Genomic DNA, 18652 nt, shown 5'->3' with positions numbered 1-18652 from the left:
CTCCTCTAAAGCAGTACACTTTGTGGTCCACTGCTACAGCAGCATCATATGGTGTCTCTGGAAGCCCTTTTAGGTGCACCGTCCAACGAAGCATTTCACAAAGTAGTTTATAGGTTTCTCCCTGTAAAATAATGCAGTCCTGAATACCTTGCATGAATGACTTGAAGGAATGCAGACCTACTGTGTGGGTCAGCACTTATATAGGTTAGCAGGCCTACGTGTGACGTAGACATGATGTCACATGTAGGCCAAGTTGGTGTGTCGTAGATGACTGACGTCATAGACTGACCTGCTACTACTCTGACAACTGCTACAGCTATCCTATTAGTGTTGTAGTCGAGTCCACGAGTGTGGGGTCGAGACCAGATTTCCTTTCTTCTAATTTGATCGGTACAGAAAACACGACGTCCTTCTGTGATATCATCACATGTGATCAACGTGATGAAAGGCGCCCCTCACTTCACACCAGAGTGATTGTTTTTTCGTGGCTTTCTGAAATTACTTTTACTTACTTTACTTTACTTGTTTATTTAGTCGGGACAATGTACATTAATGAACATTACATTAAAAATGCAGTGTAAATATACAGCAAAACATGCTAATTTCCATCTGCAGTCCCCAGACATCGAACATCAAACAGTACAAACAGGGCTGACATACAGGACATAGCATACAAATACGTATTAAGACTAGTAAGAATAAAAAATAAGAAAAGATTAAACTATTATTAGGGTAGGTTTACTCTAATAAGCTCTCTGATACAGCATAAAAAGAGATACACCTAAAATAATTATAATTATGATTTTCAAGCAACCATTTTTTCAAATATTATTTAAAGGAGGAAAATGTAGCACATTCCCTTATATGCAGAGGAAGTCCATTCCATTTTATACAGCCCTGTACTGAGAGGACATTTTGGCCGAATGTTGTTTGCCGGTGCGGCACTTCGCAGTCTCCTCGAGTTGTTGCTCTGGTACTGATTCCCCTATCGGGCTTTCGTTTGATGAATTCACTTAGGGGGGGCGGGCATAGACCATGTAGGGTCTTGTATATGACACGCGGCGGCCAAGTCTATGGACTTTTAACGCTTGTTTAGGGTATGTATTATTATTATAATGTTTTGCCAGCTAAGTCTATGGACTTTAGTGTGACACGTCACATGTTATGACCATGTGACATGGGGACCGATGGAACATCCTCATACAATGGATTCCTACTCCATCCATTGTATGAGTAATCTTTTTTTTCCTTTGTTTTTTTACTTTTTTGTCTCCTCTTCTCTATGGTCTGTTGGTTGTCATGGCTGCAAGTTCCCACCTGATGTTGTGTGGGAGTTCAGACTGATCCAGACCGTACTGAATAACTGCCAGCTTGCATAAAGTCTTCAGACTAGGACTCAACTCAATTCTAAGACATACAGGTCATCATTGGCTGTGGTGTATGATCTACGTCCTCCAAAGAGGATGATACGATCTCCCACCATGCAACAGAATACCATGTGACTCCATGGCATGTTGTAAGTTCTTAAACATGGAACATTCCCTTTGGAATGCAGCACAGACAGCCTGTTCCCCCATTCTAGTAATGGGGGGGAACAGGCTTAAACAAGTCATTTTGCTGTCGACACAGCCAGACATTTTGTTAGTGGTTGTGTAATCTCTCAAGACTGTGTGCACGGCTGCCTTAAACATGTTGTAAGTAGGAGTAAACACTAGTAGTAATACACACACAAACCACCCGTGAGGAAGTGGACTAAGAAAGGGGAGGGGCCTAAACCGAGCTCCTGTTTCTACACAAAAAAGGAGATGGTGCACCCAGAGGCAAAAACAAAACGGGGGAAAAAAATATTGTTATACCCTTTTTTTTTAATTGGTTCCCAGATTGTTATTACAGTCTACGGAAGTGTAGTGCCAAGTCCCGGAAAAAGACGTGCTGTGATTGGCCAGTAGTCACTTTGATTGGCAGTTGAGCTAAATACAAGGACACACACCCCAAAGCATGACTTAGGATTCTGTCCCTATATATCGGGACGTAACTCGAACGCCGCTGTGTCGGCTGCAGCCGACTTCGCAACGTTCGGTCTGAAGCCCACTTCAGACGGCACGCCTCCATCGCAGACGGTTCCGCTTCATTTCAGCCAATCAGAGGAAGGTATGGGCGGTGCTTGGCACAACACTGCTGTATCCGGGCCAGTGAGGCACTCCAACGTTGAAGCACTGGGCCCTAGTGGTAAGAGGAGGGACTACAGGCGGACCCGTGGATTCATGACCGGGAAACCCCGTGCAGCTGGGCTTTAACATTGAGCGCTCGGTTGCACTTCCGCATTTGACCACCAAAATTTGGTGGTCAAATGCGGAAGTAGACGTTCTGAGACGGTCCTTCCGGGTGCTTCAAAACGCCACTGAGCAACTTCCACTGACATGAATAGCGGAGGGGGCGGAGCTTCGCGCCAGATCAGTCTCTATCCTTCTTTATACTCTATGGATAAACATGCAGCCTTTCCTAAAACAAGCCTCATAGCAGCTTGTCTAATTAGCACCGGCGTGGTCTCTCTCGAGACAGACCGTTGATTCAAATTCAAGGAAAAGAGGGTGCTGTTTTTCCTTTATTTTTTCACGATGGATTCTCAGATTGGCACCGGCGTGACAGCATTAACCGCTTCTCACGTCCCCCTCCTGACTCCCCAACCACCTCCACTCCTCCCAACTGAGTCGTATATTTTTTCCTGTCCCCGAGTCGTCCTCCTCTGTCATGTTGTCTCTTGTTCACCATATCGATGCTGTGGGGAAGAAACCTCCTATCTACTGTATCTCCATATTCTTTTTCGTAAATTATCGCCCTTACTTGATCATACTACAGCGTCACACAAAAGCATCAAGCAATCAGCTTGAACTTGTACAGTAGATCTGTTTCTTTTGCTATTTGGACATATGAGGTTTCCACCCGACGGAGACGATATTGTTCACCCTTTATTTTGTTTTATTTTTCACTGTTTTAGTCTGCCTCTTTCTCCGCGGTTGTTCTTCTCGTTGTGCGGTATCTATCCGAGGCCTTGTCTCTTTCTCAAGACCAATGATTCAAAAATGTCCGACCCTCCTTTATTTCTTCGGTCACATTTCCGTCTGCTTCCCCCGGACCCCGCCCGGTACAGTTTCGTCTGCTTCCTCGGCCATGAGTCTCGTATCAGCATCTTTACATTCACCTCATGCGTTCGTTCTGAGAAATGGAATTCAAAAGGTGCTACACACGCACGCACGCACGCACGCACGCACGCACGCACGCACGCACGCACGCACGCACGCACGCACGCACGCGCGCGCGCGTGCAGAAAGAACGTTGCAGAAAGGCCACAAGCACAGTGACATTGACCAGCTCCAAGGGTAATGCATTTTTCATGGTATGAGTGCACCGCAGCACTGCCGTGGCATGTCGTTGGCCAGTCTGGAAGGTGGAGTAGCGTTCCTTCCTCCTTGACCCTCGTCCTCCTTATAACCCATCCAGACCGGGAAAGCATCTGCGTCGTTTTGTTAGTTACATTAGTTGGCGATTAAAATAATCTTGCAAATCTGTGCAAATCTTTGAATATAATATATGTTTGCTTCTGGGGGTCCCTCCCTGGAACAAACTATTTTGAAATGTGCCAAATACATAACATTTTTTGGAGGGGGGAGGGGATGGTTTGAGAACCACTGATTATAGCAACACGTCTCTCAGGAAACTGTTAGGATTTAGAAGACACTTTTAGAGTCGACGTCTCAGGTCTTGCTGGGTTAAAGTCAGTCTGTCCCTCCGTCTCCCCCTCTCACTGTGTCCCCCCCCCCCATGTCTCTGTCCTCTAGACGGTGTGGACGTCCTCCGCTTCGTGTACTATAAAGTCATTTTAATACGTCGTCTCCTCAACACTTCTCGCTGGATATCCACGCGGCTCTTCCGTCTTCTCCTCTCTCCGCCTCTTCTCCTAGGGTCAATATCGTTAGCGCCCACGCCACGCGGCGCACTCTCTGAAGTCAGAACGCTGCCGGCGCCGCCGAGGCAAATAGCCTCACTTCATTTTGACTTATCGCATCTCTGATCTCTCCTCATTTCATTCCTAATGCCAGATAATGATTTTTCTTCCGCGCCTCTTCATTTCCTTTGTGGACGGACACCGGGGCACACCCAGAGAGAGAGAGAGAGAGAGAGAGAGAGAGACACCGGGGCACACCCAGAGAGAGAGAGAGAGAGCGAGACGGGAAAGCATCATTTTTTTTATTTTGTCTAGCCTACTGTATATACTGTAGTGTTTCAGAAAACGCTCACGATTTAAAACAGTGGTTCTCAAAAATAGCAAGCTCACACTTGCTAGTGTTACATTAGTGTACTGTGGACCTCAAATGTTTGAAAAATGTTGAATATTTTTTGTTTTTGTTTTGTTCTTTTAACACAAATCTTCTCTTCTGGGGGTGTCCCTGGCACAAAACATTTTCACATGGCCAAATAAAATACACATCAATTTGGGGGGGTCTGAACTGCATGTAAACAAAGGCTGTGTGGAGGAGCGGGCGATCGTATTTCCTTTCACCCGAAAATACATTTTGTAACCGCGATCATCGGTTCTTTAGTTACATAGCCGTTGAATAAAGCTTGTTTCGGTCAAAAAACACAATCTGGGAAAAGAATCTGAGATAAATGTATTTTATGTAAATCTAATAACGTCGGGGCGAACTTGGCAGTCAGTAAGACCACGTTGAGGTGAGGCGCGTGTGCATTGTTCCAAGCGTCGTGCATCATGTCGACGAGCACCGGGCGTTACCTGTTCTTATGCGATGTGGCAGTTGAGGCCGGGATCTCTCTTCAGTAGTCTGATCATCACACAGACCAAATCTGTCACGCCACCAACGGGTTCGTCTCCCAAACAGCTGCTCATAAATCATCCGGGGGGTTGTTTGATAAACCGCTCATGCACACACACACACACACACACACACACACACACACACACACACACACACACACACACCGTTCTCACCACACCTGAATCTGCAGGCTGCTTGCAAGTAACGGTTTGTTTTTTTAATGTCGTTGCTGTCGCGCAGAAACCTCTTATCTCCATATTTTGCCTTTGTGTGCGTGTGTTTTTTTTGGTAAATTAACACCCCACTTGATCATACCTAAAGCGTCACACAAAAGTAGCAGATCCGCAACCTCGTACCGCGGTGCAACGCGACACGTTTTGAGCTTGTAGATCCGCTAATGAATTGAATTAGAATCCTGAAGAGAAACGGGTTTTGGACGTACAGTATGAGGTTTCCACCCGCCAGAGACGATTATATGTGCAACGCCGTTGTCAAAATATGCGGATCCTTTTAAGCAAAAAAAATGTTTTATGTAAATGTGTGAAAAGCTGAATGGAAATGTCAGATAAAAAAAAATAGAAATGCATGTGTCATCTCATCTATCATGTGATCTTAACACAGAACCGTCGCAGCTAAGATTGCTTTTTTTGGCTGCTTTCTTTGGATTGTTTAAGTGTGACAGAAACGTGTGTGTGTGTGTATTGATTGATTTATTGATTGAATACTTTATTAGACAGAAATGTAAAACAGCACGTTGGTACAGTCAGACATTAAGGCTAAAAGGATAACACAAAAAAAAGTCCTGGGGACTTGTTTGCATTGTGTTTTCAATTCATCATTCAGCATAATGCATGCCATCAACAAATAAAAGAACTGCACCCTTGTGATCTCCTGATTTTTCAGGCCAGACACCAGTGATTCACATTGTGTGTGTGTCTGTGTGCGTGTGCGTGTGCTTGTGCTTGTGTGCGCTGCGTGTCTGCGTGTGTGTGTATTTATGTGTTCTGTCCAGGAGGGAAGCCATTCTTCACGCGGAACCCGGCGGAGCTGAAGGGCACCTTCATCAACACCAAGCTGAAGAAGAGTCGCAGAGGCTTCGGCTTCACGGTGGTGGGCGGCGACGAGCCCGACGAGTTCCTCCAGATCAAGAGTCTGGTCCTGGACGGACCCGCCGCCCTCGACGGCAAGATGGAGACAGGTCAGTCTGCTACTAGTCTCGCGTAGCCGGCGTGCTTTCTGGTCTGGAGGGGCGGGCACAAGCACTGGAGAAATATTGGTTCACCGATCAGAGCCTGCTCCCCTCCGCCCCTCCCCTCCCTGGTAGAAAACAGCGGAAGAAACCGACGTCACTATATTGAGAGCGACGCCCCTCTGCACTGTAGTTCACTCCCACTCCTAGACCAGGAAATGTCTCACGTTTCCCCAGGCTTTCATTTGCTGAGCCATAGCAGACGAAAATAAAAACCTGGGTACTCAGATCAGAGCACACTCCTCTGTTACTGGAGTTTCTGTAGCCTAGATCACTGTTTCCCAAACAGTGGGTCGGGACCATTTGTGGGTCACAGACCAATTTTTATGGATCACAACTCGCGTAAAAAAATCCCATTTTCTTTTCGTACACAAGAAAGTTAATTTATTTGTTTATTTGAAAAGGATCCCCATTAGCTGATGCCATGGCAATCAGCCAGTCTTACTGCAGTCCTCACAATTCATATTACAAAACACATAAATGAAAACTACAACACATTCATTCACATTACAGTTACATCAATATCAATATAAAAACACATTAAATTGCATTAATTCACATTAGTTACATCAATATCGATATAAAACAAAAATAAAACATAAACACTGGTACGAAATAACTTACACAAATTAATTTGGCCTAAAGTTAGTTCATCTGCGTTCCAGTAAATACCTCTGCCCTTTTTCTTTTTTGAATGGTGCAGCCGCTCCAATGCACAGCTTTGTGTGTCTGTCTGTCCGTTTGAGCACAACATGTCCGTGACGTTGCATGTTATTGACATCACCAGACGGCATCATTGTGATGAAAGGCTTTTTTCACCTTCTTTTTTTTTAACCCATTCAGGCCTGACGTCGAAATTTAGTTTTCTAAATCATGACAATTTTCGGAAAGATTTGAGGCACATTTTAACGATTTTTCAAAAATAGCAGACCTACAAGCTCATAGCGCGCCACTCGGTGGCGCGCTATGAGCTTGTAGATCTGCTATTTTTCAATAGCTAAATTATAACAATGTTTAAAACACCAAAAGGGGTTCCCGCCCCAAAATGGGTTAATGGTTAATGTGGTTAAACGCTAACGTGACATGGATGCGTTCCAGGTCTCAATGGATTAAGTGGGGCCAAAATATCTTTTTGGGGGTCCTTGACATGAAAATGTCAAAATGCCGCTGAGGTGGCCCTCAAACATTGGGTAGGGACCCCTGCAAAAATATTTTTCAAAAGAATTACAGAATATATTGTGTTCATAGGTAAAGTAGTAGTAGTGTGGTTAATTCATAATGTATTTTTGTAAGTTCGAGGTCCCCAGGGAAACAACCAAATGTATGTTTTGGGTGTTGAGCTGTAAAACGTTTGTAGAAAGAAACACATGGACAACACCTGACCGTCTCGCTCTCTCTCTCTCCCCCTCCCTCCCCTCGGTTCCCACTGCAGGCGACGTGATCGTCTCGGTCAACGACACGTGCGTGCTGGGCTACACCCACGCCCAGGTGGTGAAGATCTTCCAGTCCATCCAGATCGGTTCCATGGTCAACCTGGAGCTGTGCCGCGGCTACCCGCTGCCCTTCGACCCCGACGACCCCAACACCAGCCTGGTGACCTCTGTGGCCATCCTGGACAACAAGGACCCCGTCATCGTCAACGGTAACCAGGACCCCGGCCACGCTAGTGTTGACTTTAGGTCCATTAACTAAAGGTCCTTTTAGACGGGCAGCGACGTGCCTAGTAATTCATTTTTCAACGAGAGGCGCAGCTGCGCAAACATGAGAGTAATTCATTAGAGCGAGAAAGAGGAGTGTGTGGTCAGTAATCAGCAGATCGTGATCGACGTTTGCGCTACTTTATGCCGAATAGAAGTGGTCTCGGTCCCAGACTTTTATTTTTCTCCCTGGAAATAAAAATGTCTGGGTTTCCGAGGCTAAAATGTGACTAAAACTACATGAAAATGTATTAAAAAAAAAGACCATGACTAAAACTAAATAAAAACATGTGCTGTCAAAATCAACACTACAGGCCACGCCTACGACTCACCCTCCGGCCACAAGAACAACAACGGCGAGGGCGGGCTCAACAACGGCCTGCCTCGCCCCCACAGCCCCCACGGCGGCTCCGACACGTCGTCGCAGCTCGGAGGCTACCCCGCTGACCTGGCCTCCTCCATCGCCACGCAGCCCGAGCTCATCACCGTGCACATGGAGAAGGTACACAGACACCCCCCCCCCCCCCCCCCCCCCCCTTAGTTGTATGGCCGTACCGGAGTAATATAGCAAGAGAGTGGCGACACTAGCGTTGACTCCCATTGTAACAATGGAATGCGGAAGTGCTCGTTCTATCTCAATGGGATAGTTCCAGTCATAGGAGCAATGTTTGGAACTATAGCCCAAAGGCACCCGCTTTGTGGCGAGATCAAAGCGTGTCGCTACTCTCCTACTCTACACTCTGGGCCGTACAGCTTGTGAATAAGATAAGAGAGAGCCCTACGGCTGTGCCGTTTGTGAAACAAGCCTGTAAATATCTGGAAAGCCCTTTTTTGTATTGTAAACCCTAACCCTATTGTAAACCCTAAGACCCTACGGCTGTGCTATTTGTAAATTAGCTAAGGGAAGGGAGACCCTACGAGTGTGCTGTTTGTGGAACAAGCTTCTAAATGTTCTTTCCCGACTTGATCTCCTTGAACCATTTAGGACGAGAGCGCATTTGTGTCGCTTTAGCGTTTAACCACTTTAACCATTATTTTATACTTTAGCTATTTTTGAAAAGTCGTGAAAATGTGTGCAATTCTTTGAATATATTGTGACAGTAGCACATTGTTATGTTATTCTGCTTTGTTTATCCTGTGCATGTTATTTATTTTGAAATGAAATGTAACGTGTGGTGCTGAGTTTGAATATTATTATTATTATCTCCATTCACGAGTAAGGTAATGGGCCTTGTACCTGGGGTGATTGACAGGTGACAGAGATTGATGTCGCCACCCATCCAAGGTTATATGTAGGAAGTGACACACAGGGAACAGGGGGACAATTGTAAACAGAGTGTAGGCCTACACAGAGGGGAAGAGGAGCTCCAGGCGCCAGATCACGTCCGATTTAAGTTAAAGTTTAATCTGTGCGTCTGCAGCCATTGTGAAGAACTGTCAAACTGTCGGGTCCAACGGGGGAATTAAGCAACTGCTTAATTGTCGCTGCCGTCGGAGCGATCAGTGTTGGGATCTAAAACTGTCGGTGTTTGCTGCTCGGAGGCTACGTACCGGTGAGATCGATCCTGAACTGTTCTTGTGGATTATAAACATTTCGGGGTACCCCATTCTTATTTTCATTTAACCGTTTTGAGCGGAGGAGCGCTGCGTTTCTTTGGAACTGCAATAGACTAGTGCGTGCGCGGCGCTTAATTGGAGAAGAGGACGGACGCGGACTTTATTATTTATTTAACATTGAGCGTGGTTTTGCATTGTTGACTTTGGGGGGGTTATTGTTCATTGTCTGTAGTTGACGTCGTGACGCAAAGCGTTGCAGAGCGTCGGGATTTGTTTGGGGCGTGAGGGGTTTTGAAAGTGTATATTGGTTTGTTGATGAAGTTCGTTTGCCTGTTTATTTATTTTATTTCATAGGGAGAGAGACAGCGACAGACGCACTGTGCCAAGTGCACTGGTTCAACTGAACACCGTTGTGTATGACAATCTCATCTCTCTATATAAATACTACAAATATAACCCTACGATTCCGCTTAATTTTTCCTTAGTTAATGATTTGCCTTAATGCACAAAGGGTGATTGTTACAATATATTATTTCACAGCAAACGTTTTTAACTCACATCTTTGCTTCTGGGGGACCTGGAATAACATATTTTTTGGGGTTGGTGGCCAACATCATTTGTGGGGTCCTTGACATGAAATAGTTTGAGAACCACTGATATAGAAACACAGGTTTTTCAGAAAACTTGATCATGATTTAGAAGACTTGTAGAATCTGTTCTCTCTCTCTCTTCTTCCCTTTTTTAGTTTCCACTTTTTTTTACTCGTGAAACTGTGACGTGACACTAAAGACTGATTCTGATTATTCTGATTCTGATTCCTGAAGGGCGACAAGGGCTTCGGCTTCACCATCGCCGACAGCCCGGGCGGCGGGGGCCAGCGGGTCAAGCAGATCGTGGACTACCCGCGCTGCCGCGGCCTGAAGGAGGGCGACATCATGGTGGAGGTGAACAAGAGGAACGTGCAGAGCCTCAGCCACAACCAGGTGGTGGACCTGCTCAGCAAGTGTCCCAAGGGCAGCGAGGTCACCATGCTGGTGCAGCGAGGTAAGGAAGGGCCAAGGCTCGTTTCACCCGTTAAGCGCTGTAGTGGGGTCAACTGGTGGGGACCCCCAGGGGTCCTTGAGGGAGTTCCAGGGGGGTCCCCCAGCTAAATGATAGTTTGGAACCAAATGGACCCTTATTTTTATTATTATTTTTTTTTTAATCCTTTATTTACCCAGGGTAGTAGCTCCTGTGCTCATGTTCAGCAACGCCCTGCACATAGAGACACACAGACAGACACACATTAAAACCTGGGAGCTGACCAGTGCAACCACAGTCTTATACTGTTGGCCACTAAGCAGCTCCAGGGGGAGCAGTTGGGGGTTCAGTGCCTTGCTCAAGGGCACTTCAGCGGTGTTGGGTGAGTGACAATCACTTTCCAACCCAGCTTTTTCCTGCCCGTCCGGGGAATCGAACCGGCAACCTTCCGGCAACAAGGGCGCTCCTCTAACCCTTAGGCCACCACTGCCCTTATATGGGTCTGTAACTCTGAGAGTTAAATTAACATTGATTTTACAAAATAAATTGGGCTCTCAGAGATAGAAATGCCATTACATGGGGGGGTCCGTAGACTAATGCGTGTCAAATTGGGGGTCCTTGAAATGAAACGGGTTGAGAATCACTGCTTCAAATGGTGGTCCGTGGGCTAATTAGTGTCAATTTGGGGGTCCTTGACATGAAAAGGTCTGGGGGAACCCCTGCTGTAGAGAGATGTGCTGACGGACGGATGGCTCAGGGTGCACGCTGGGCAAGACCTACGCTGTAGACCAAGGGTTCTCAACGTTTTTGGGAAAATGCTTTGGCCATGTCTCGCGATTGATTGATTGATTGATTGATTGATTGAATAGAAGAAGAAAGTACAGAGGTACAGTTATGCAACAATGCTAAAAGGATAACACACAAAGCCCAGAGGGCTTGTTTCCTATGTGGTCCTGTATGTATTCAATTCATCAAGACATATAAAGACATACAATACTATACAAGAAATCATCAGTACTAGTAGGAATAAAAGTATATTTACTGAGAAACAGTTGGGGGTCATTTCTTTTGGCAAGCTAGAAGAATAGGCCTATCTCACAGCCCGCTTTCCACGCCCACTTCCGGTAAATAGTGGTGTCATTTAACATTAGCATTTACACGTTTTTTTCTCTGGAGAATCTAAGTACATTTTCTAATGTAAAAATGTGACAGACCAATATTATTATGAAGCAAACAAGATGGTAAATCAGCTCGAACAGATAGAACAAACCTTACCTTGAGAAAACAAAAGTTGTAGACTTCTTAAATTACCTCTGTTAACGTGTAGCGTCTATGGAGTGACGTCACGCTGTCACCACTAACCCCGAAAGGGGGCGTATTAAGGGGGCGGGGAAATTCTGTGAGATAGGCTTATTGCAACCGGGTGCTCTTTCATGGCGGTTTTGAAGGAGGGAACGGAGTCGCACTTTTGTATGGCGTTCCACATTTTGGTGGCATAATAGTAAAATGAATTCATCCCCAAGTTTGTGCCGAATCTGGGGGGGTTCATGGAAACGGTCCCGAGATGAAGCTACTTGGGGAGTCGTCAGAGGAGCGTTGCATGCTGGGAGCTGTCATAACGCCAGGAAGGGAAAGTTAAAAAGGAGAGACGGGAGAACGAGGGACTATGAACAGATAGAGAAGCAAAGCAGTCTCTCTGTCTCTCTCTCTCTCTCTCTCTCTCTCTCTCTCTCTCTCTCTCTCTCTGCTGGAGATGTGATTTCCTACAGTGTAAGCTTCTGAGTTGTTGTCCGTCTGTCCCCTGTTTTTTTTCTGTTTTTTTTGACACCATGTCTCATAGTTAGTTTGGAGATGAAGCCGAAGGCAGCATCTTTTTAGACGTGCTACCACCACTAGACTGTCTGCTGCACAGTAAAGGCTGTTTCAGACGGGCAACGAGGCGTTCCTCTCGCCTGGATCAGCGACGCGTCGCGGCACAGTTCGCCACAATCCAGGTCTAGTCGCCCGCGGCCGCATGCACAAACGAGCAGGCGCGCTACAATTTCACAGGACCTTATACGTCGTGGCTTACGTCGGCGTGCGTCCAAAATGATCGCCCGCCTCTCATTGAAGATGAATTACCGGGGCGTGTCAGTCGCTTCCCGTCTTAAAAAGCCTTCAAGAGAAAATTGCTCACTGTGTGCCTCCCATTATTTCTACCAACACCAATCTTTGCCGATGGAACGCGTACAGTGAATGCTGTACGTCGTTGCGCGACATGCTTTTGTCAAACCTGTGATTGAAAAACCCTCGTCACACAAAAGCACTAAATGGAGAGAGACTGCAATGATTAAGATTGAATTTTTGTCTTTTTTCCCCAACATCACAAGAGCCAGTCTCGGAGACCTCCAGAGCTCTAAACGCACCGTGTGATACAAGTAATTGGACCGTTTTCTCTGTCAGGGCAGTTGGTAGCCGGCCCGTGCCTTATTAATTTGAGCGATTGAAAGGTCTCTGTGCGTGCGTGCCTGAGTGCGCGCGTGCGTGCGTGCACATTTTATCTCGCCTGTAAGGATAAATCCTCAGAACTGTCAGGAGGGGAGGATTGGATTGGATGAACAGTGGCCTTGTAACAACATTGTAGTTCGCTTTCTTCTCTCTCTCTCTCTCTCTCTCTTTCTCTGTATCTCTCTCTTTCTCTCTCTCTCTCTCTCTCTCTCTCTCTCGTTCAGTCTCCCATCCTCGCGGTCTCCTTCATTGCCTTTCTGACAGCCACACACACGCACACGCACCCCAAGCCACTCCATTCCTCCCCCATGTCTTTATTAATGAGAGACATTACTTCATGGCGGCTAGTGTACACAACACGCCCATAAAGTGCTCCACACAGCTCCATAATGCTCAGGGTCTTTATGGGCTTGTCAATAACGGACGGGGGTTTAGCGAGAGGGGTTATGTAAACCATACTGACAGACACACCACTCACTGTGAGAGACAGTCCACAGCACATTTATACAGTACCTCCTCAGGTAAAAGGGAATAACAGCAGGTGAGTGGTTATGGTTGCACAAGCCACGTTAAACTGGATTCATACTTATAGTTGCGTATTGTATTGTTATTGGCCAAAAACTATTTTCACTTTTTGGTACATTAACGCCCTTGGTTCCTGCACTAATTACACCCCACAGCGTCACGCAAAAGCATCAAAAGTATCAGATCTACAAGCTTGCGATGCGTTTCGAACTTATAGATCTGATGCTTTTACTATTTTTCACTTTGATTCCTGAAAAGTAACAATTTTGGACATAATGCCATAATGCCTAGAAGTGGAAGAGCTGCCTGGACATGGTGTGTTTTGTAAAAGACAAAGACATATTGAGCCTCACTCGTGAAAGGTGCTTACACTCAGTCATATTGGTCTTAAAGCTCTTGTATAGAGCGTTTCCACAAAGCACACACACTGCTCACAAACAAAAACATGTGCGAATGCAATTAGACTGCCTTTGTCTTCATGCCAAATCAATTAATGTAGTCGTGCCGAACGAAAATGTTTCAGTGCCCAATGTTTAAAAAAGAATAAGAGTCTATTGCTTTTTTCCAAAGTAAAGACACTTAACTCATTCCCTGCCAACGTTAAAGCATCATCTAAACTGCTGTCTCCGGCATTCAGAGAGTTTTTCTAACCTTTTTAAAAACCATAGAATATTATTCGTCGCCACGATCTGCCCACGGTTGGTCTCAAAAGATGCACGTGGCTGTCCTGCTTAGCTACGCGTAGCCAGCCTTCAATCTGCCTTTGCAATGCAATGTTACCCCAGGCAGGGGTTGCTCAATTGTGGCCGTATTTCGCGGACCAGCAGTAGTGTAGGACCAACCAGGGCCCAGTATGCACATGGGCGGGCTTACCAGGCTATCTAACCAACCAGGGCCCAGTTTGTGTGCTGCGCTGCTCTGATTGGTTGTAGGTCTTACCATTAGAGTCCGTTTGAATCTTTTTGTAAACACACCTTGGAAACAATCTAAACACTGAGGGGAACCAGACTAATATCCACACAGTGATATTAGTCTGGCTACGCGAGGCTATGTGCTGCTATTGGGGGGAAAATAGTGTTTAACAGTGGTTAGAGAAGTTGTGGAAAAAAGAAAAACAATTGTTATTGTGAGAAATATACACAGTGGTTATCAAAGTAATAACTTAATTGAAAAAGAGTTACACAGTATGACGGTAGTAAACGTATCTTCTTCTCACGTAAACACGAGAGCAATCATTTAATTTCACTCTCACAAAAGTTCCCTTAAATAACCCGTCTCATCTGCAAAAACACCAGATATTTCTAACAAGTTGACATGGCGTCGCAGTGCACATTTAAATAACCCTCTGCAGTGCAGAAGTTTTTACCCTAAATAAAAAAATACAGGTCAACTCAATTCATTGAAACTAAGATATTTGATAAAAAGAAAAAGATGTAACCACTACGACCGAAAATTCTAATGTCCCTAGAAAATTGCTTGAGACTCGGCACAGCAGTTTTTATTAGGCGTTCCATCATGCTCGTTTAAGCACGGCTGGGTGGCTATTTCAACCAAAACGACCTGTTGTGTAATGGACATTGGATTGTTCAGTTATCTTGATACCACTGTGGAAAGTCCTCTAGGGAGGGAGACCACTATACAAATACAGTATATAGCTGCCTGAGGAAGGGTTATCACGCTCAAAACGCTGAGTAGTCTGTATGTTTTAAGTTTGTTCTTTTGCCTAAACAAACACTTGAAAAATTGGATTGTTTTAAGGCATTAAAACATTGTTTTTGCTTTATACAGTGGTCTCCCTCCATTGTTTATTCGTCTCAGTTCTCCAGAGAGGCAAAAGCCCGCCGTACAGACCTTTATAGATACAGTGTACACAGACATTATTTGGGGGAATTTATAGATAGGTGGTAAAAGGTCAAATATATAAAAATAAAAAGGTTCTCTGTGAGATAGTGGGACGTGCGTTGGCTCAGTCCCTGGCTGTTTGTGCTTGCTGTCATACCCCCATAACCACACGGCCAGACCACTACATACATGTCAGCTCTCATGTGTCAGCCGCGCTCACGCATGTGTCACACTACAGGCATACCGTAGTGTACACATGTGCAAACACATACACACACATACATGCGCACACACACATACACACACATACATGCGCACAAACACATACACACACACACGGATCAAGGAAAGAGAGACGGGTTCTATTGCCACAGAGCCTTAATTACTGTGTTTTCTCTCTTCACTCTCGTCGATGTGCGTCTGCCTCTAATTGGGCTCCTGATGTCAGCTTTGCTTACTGCACATCTTCAATCTCTTCCTCGCGCCGAGCAAATGCTGCAAGAGCATTCACGCACCGCACGCACGCACGTATGCACACGCGCGCGCACACACACACACACACACACACACACACACACACACACACACACACACACACACACACACACACACACACACACACACACAGTAACATCCAATTACAGACCCTGGCCAGGGAGACCCTGGTGCTCTCTTAATTGGTGGAGATCTTTCTCGCGCTCTCTCTCAATCTCAATCTTCCCCCCTCTCCTCTCCTACTCTCCTCCTTCCCTCAACCACCTATACTGTAGTGTAGATTCCCCCAGCCTCCTCCTCTCCTCTCCTCTCCTCTCCTCTCCTCTCCTCTCCTCTCCTCTCCTCTCCTCTCCTCTCCTCTCCTCTCCTCTCCTCTCCTCTCCTCTCCTACTCTCCTCCTTCCCTCAACCACCTATACTGTAGTGTAGATTCCCCCAGCCTTCTCCTCTCCTCTCCTCTCCTCTCCTCTCCTCTCCTCTCCTCTCCTCTCCTCTCCTACTCTCCTCCTTCCCTCAACCACCTATACTGTAGTGTAGATTCCTCTCCTCTCCTCTCCTCTCCTCTCCTCTCCTCTCCTCTCCTCTCCTCTCCTCTCCTCTCCTCTCCTCCTTCCCTCAACCACCTATACTGTAGTGTAGATTCCTCTCCTCTCCTCTCCTCTCCTCTCCTCTCTTTCTCCTCTCCTCTCTTTCTCCTCTCCTCTCCTCTCCTCTCCTCTCCTCTCCTCTCCTCTCCTCTCCTCTCGCCCACGTGCATATACAAACCAATCCCGGGGGGAGCTGTGTGCATACGTACACTTTCATTAGTCTCTCTCTCTCTCTTTCTCCCACACTCTCTCACGGTGTGTGTGTGTGTGGGTGTGTGTACTGTATGTTTGTGTGTGTGTGTGTGTGTGTGTGTGCGCGTGTGTGTGTGTGCGTGCGTGCGTGCGTGCGTTTTTACCCCCCTCCCCCAAAACACTGGTAGCATACTGAGTTACTTCCCCCATACAGCCGTTGGGGGAGAAGGTGAGATCCATGAATCAAGAAGCAGAAAACAAGTGACAAGCCCCCCGAATGTCATTAAAGCCTCTCCGGGGTCTCTGAGGATATGGTCCCTGTCGGGTGGGAAACCTCCTACGTCCAAAACGGTTAACATTTTAACGATTCAAATTCCAAAAACTGCAAAGGCAAGCAGATCGAAAAGATTTTACGGATCTTCTAACTTGTTATGCTTTTGTGTGTATACCCCCCAATTTGTATTTACACCCCCATTACAATTAGAACTGCAGACTCACTCCCAATGCTCCGCCGTCGTCTGAAAACCCACCTCTTCAGAGTCCATCGTATAGCCTGTAGCACTGCCCTAGCCTCGGTGGCCTTACAGGCATATGCCTGTAAGGCTAAACGTTATGTAACTTAGATAGCATTTTATGTAGACATAGTACTCCTAGTACACAATTACGCATATGTTTCATTATTTAGATATTCCACTGTTGGGTTCTTAGCTTACGTATGATTCACGAAGACTATTTCTTGTTTTTGTTCTTGCATACTGTAAATCGCTCTGGATTAACCCATTTTGGGCGGGAACCCCTTTTGGTGTTAGGATTATGTTATGCTTTAGCTATTGAAAAATAGCAGATCTACAAGCTCGTAGGTCTGCTATTTTTGAAAAATCGTCAGAAAACTGTCAGGATGTAGAAGACATTTATAGAATCTGATCTCAGGTCAAAATGGGTTAAGAGCATCTGCTGAACGCGTAAATTGTGACCCTTTAGTAGGATGATCAAGTAGGCTGTTGATTTACGTGGAGAACAAAAAGGTTAGAATATGGAGATAAGAGGTTTCCGCCCAGCAGCGACGATATGCTGGTTTCATCTTCTCTCTAAAACTCTCTCCACCTGTAATAATATGTGTTATGATCCCCCCCCATCCCATCCCATCCCCATAAGGTACTCTCTCCACCTGTAATAATACGTGTTATGATCCCCCCATCCCATCCCATCCCATCCCCATAAGGTACTCTCTCCACCTGTAATAATACGTGTTATGATCCCCCCCATCCCATCCCATCCCCATAAGGTACTCTCTCCACCTGTAATACTATGTGTTATGATCCCCCCCATCCCATCCCATCCCCATAAGGTACTCTCTCCACCTGTAATAATACGTGTTATGATCCCCCCCATCCCATCCCATCCCCATAAGGTACTCTCTCCACCTGTAATAATACGTGTTATGATCCCCCCATCCCATCCCATCCCCATAAGGTACTCTCTCCACCTGTAATAATACGTGTTATGATCCCCCCCCCATCCCACCCCATCCCCATAAGGTACTCTCTCCACCTGTAATAATACGTGTTATGATCCCCCCCATCCCATCCCATCCCCATAAGGTACTCTCTCCACCTGTAATAATACGTGTTATGATCCCCCCCCCCCCCCCATCCCATCCCCATAAGGTCTCGTTAATACCGCGCACACAAGCTCTTTTGAGAGGGGCTTCTCTACTGTCAAAAGTGGAGGGTACGCACAGTATCTGCTTCCTTAACCCATTCTGGGCGGGAACCCCTTTTGGTGTTAGCATCACGTTATGCTTTAGCTATTGAAAAATAGACCTACAAGCTCATAGCGCGCCACCGAGTGGCGCGCTATGAGCTTGTAGGTCTGCTATTTTTGAGAAATCGAAGAACGACTGACATAGAAACATTGCTTTTTCAGAAAACTGTCATTTTCAAACGGACATTTTTAGAATCTGATCTCAGGTCAAAATGGGATAACATCAAGATGCTCTCTCACACACACACACACACACACATACACACACACACGCACGCACGCACGCACGCACGCACACACACACGCATGCACGCGCGTGCCGCAAAACTGTATGGGGGCGTGATTTACGACTTCAATCAGCGATGTGCTTTCACGCCGCGACGTTGCCTTCATTTGTCTAACC

At 46.1% G+C, this 18652-nt stretch overlaps 1 protein-coding gene across 1 annotated transcript in view; it reads left to right on the top strand.

Moving 5' to 3' along the window:
• The window catches only part of magi1b (membrane associated guanylate kinase, WW and PDZ domain containing 1b), a 266028-nt gene that overhangs the window by 202109 nt on the left and 45267 nt on the right, over positions 1-18652 (top strand). The window contains exons 11-15 of the mRNA XM_079510600.1: positions 5848-6033; positions 7517-7726; positions 8096-8283; positions 9693-9752; positions 10163-10382. Of these exons, the coding sequence (XP_079366726.1) occupies positions 5848-6033; positions 7517-7726; positions 8096-8283; positions 9693-9752; positions 10163-10382 (864 nt within the window). The remainder of the gene's footprint in view (positions 1-5847; positions 6034-7516; positions 7727-8095; positions 8284-9692; positions 9753-10162; positions 10383-18652) is intronic.

This window comes from Electrona antarctica (assembly GCF_951216825.1).
Source record: "Electrona antarctica genome assembly, chromosome: 9".
Lineage (NCBI taxonomy): Eukaryota > Metazoa > Chordata > Actinopteri > Myctophiformes > Myctophidae > Electrona > Electrona antarctica.
The sequence above is the reverse complement of the archived record's forward strand: the minus strand, read 5'-3'. Positions and strand labels throughout refer to the sequence as shown.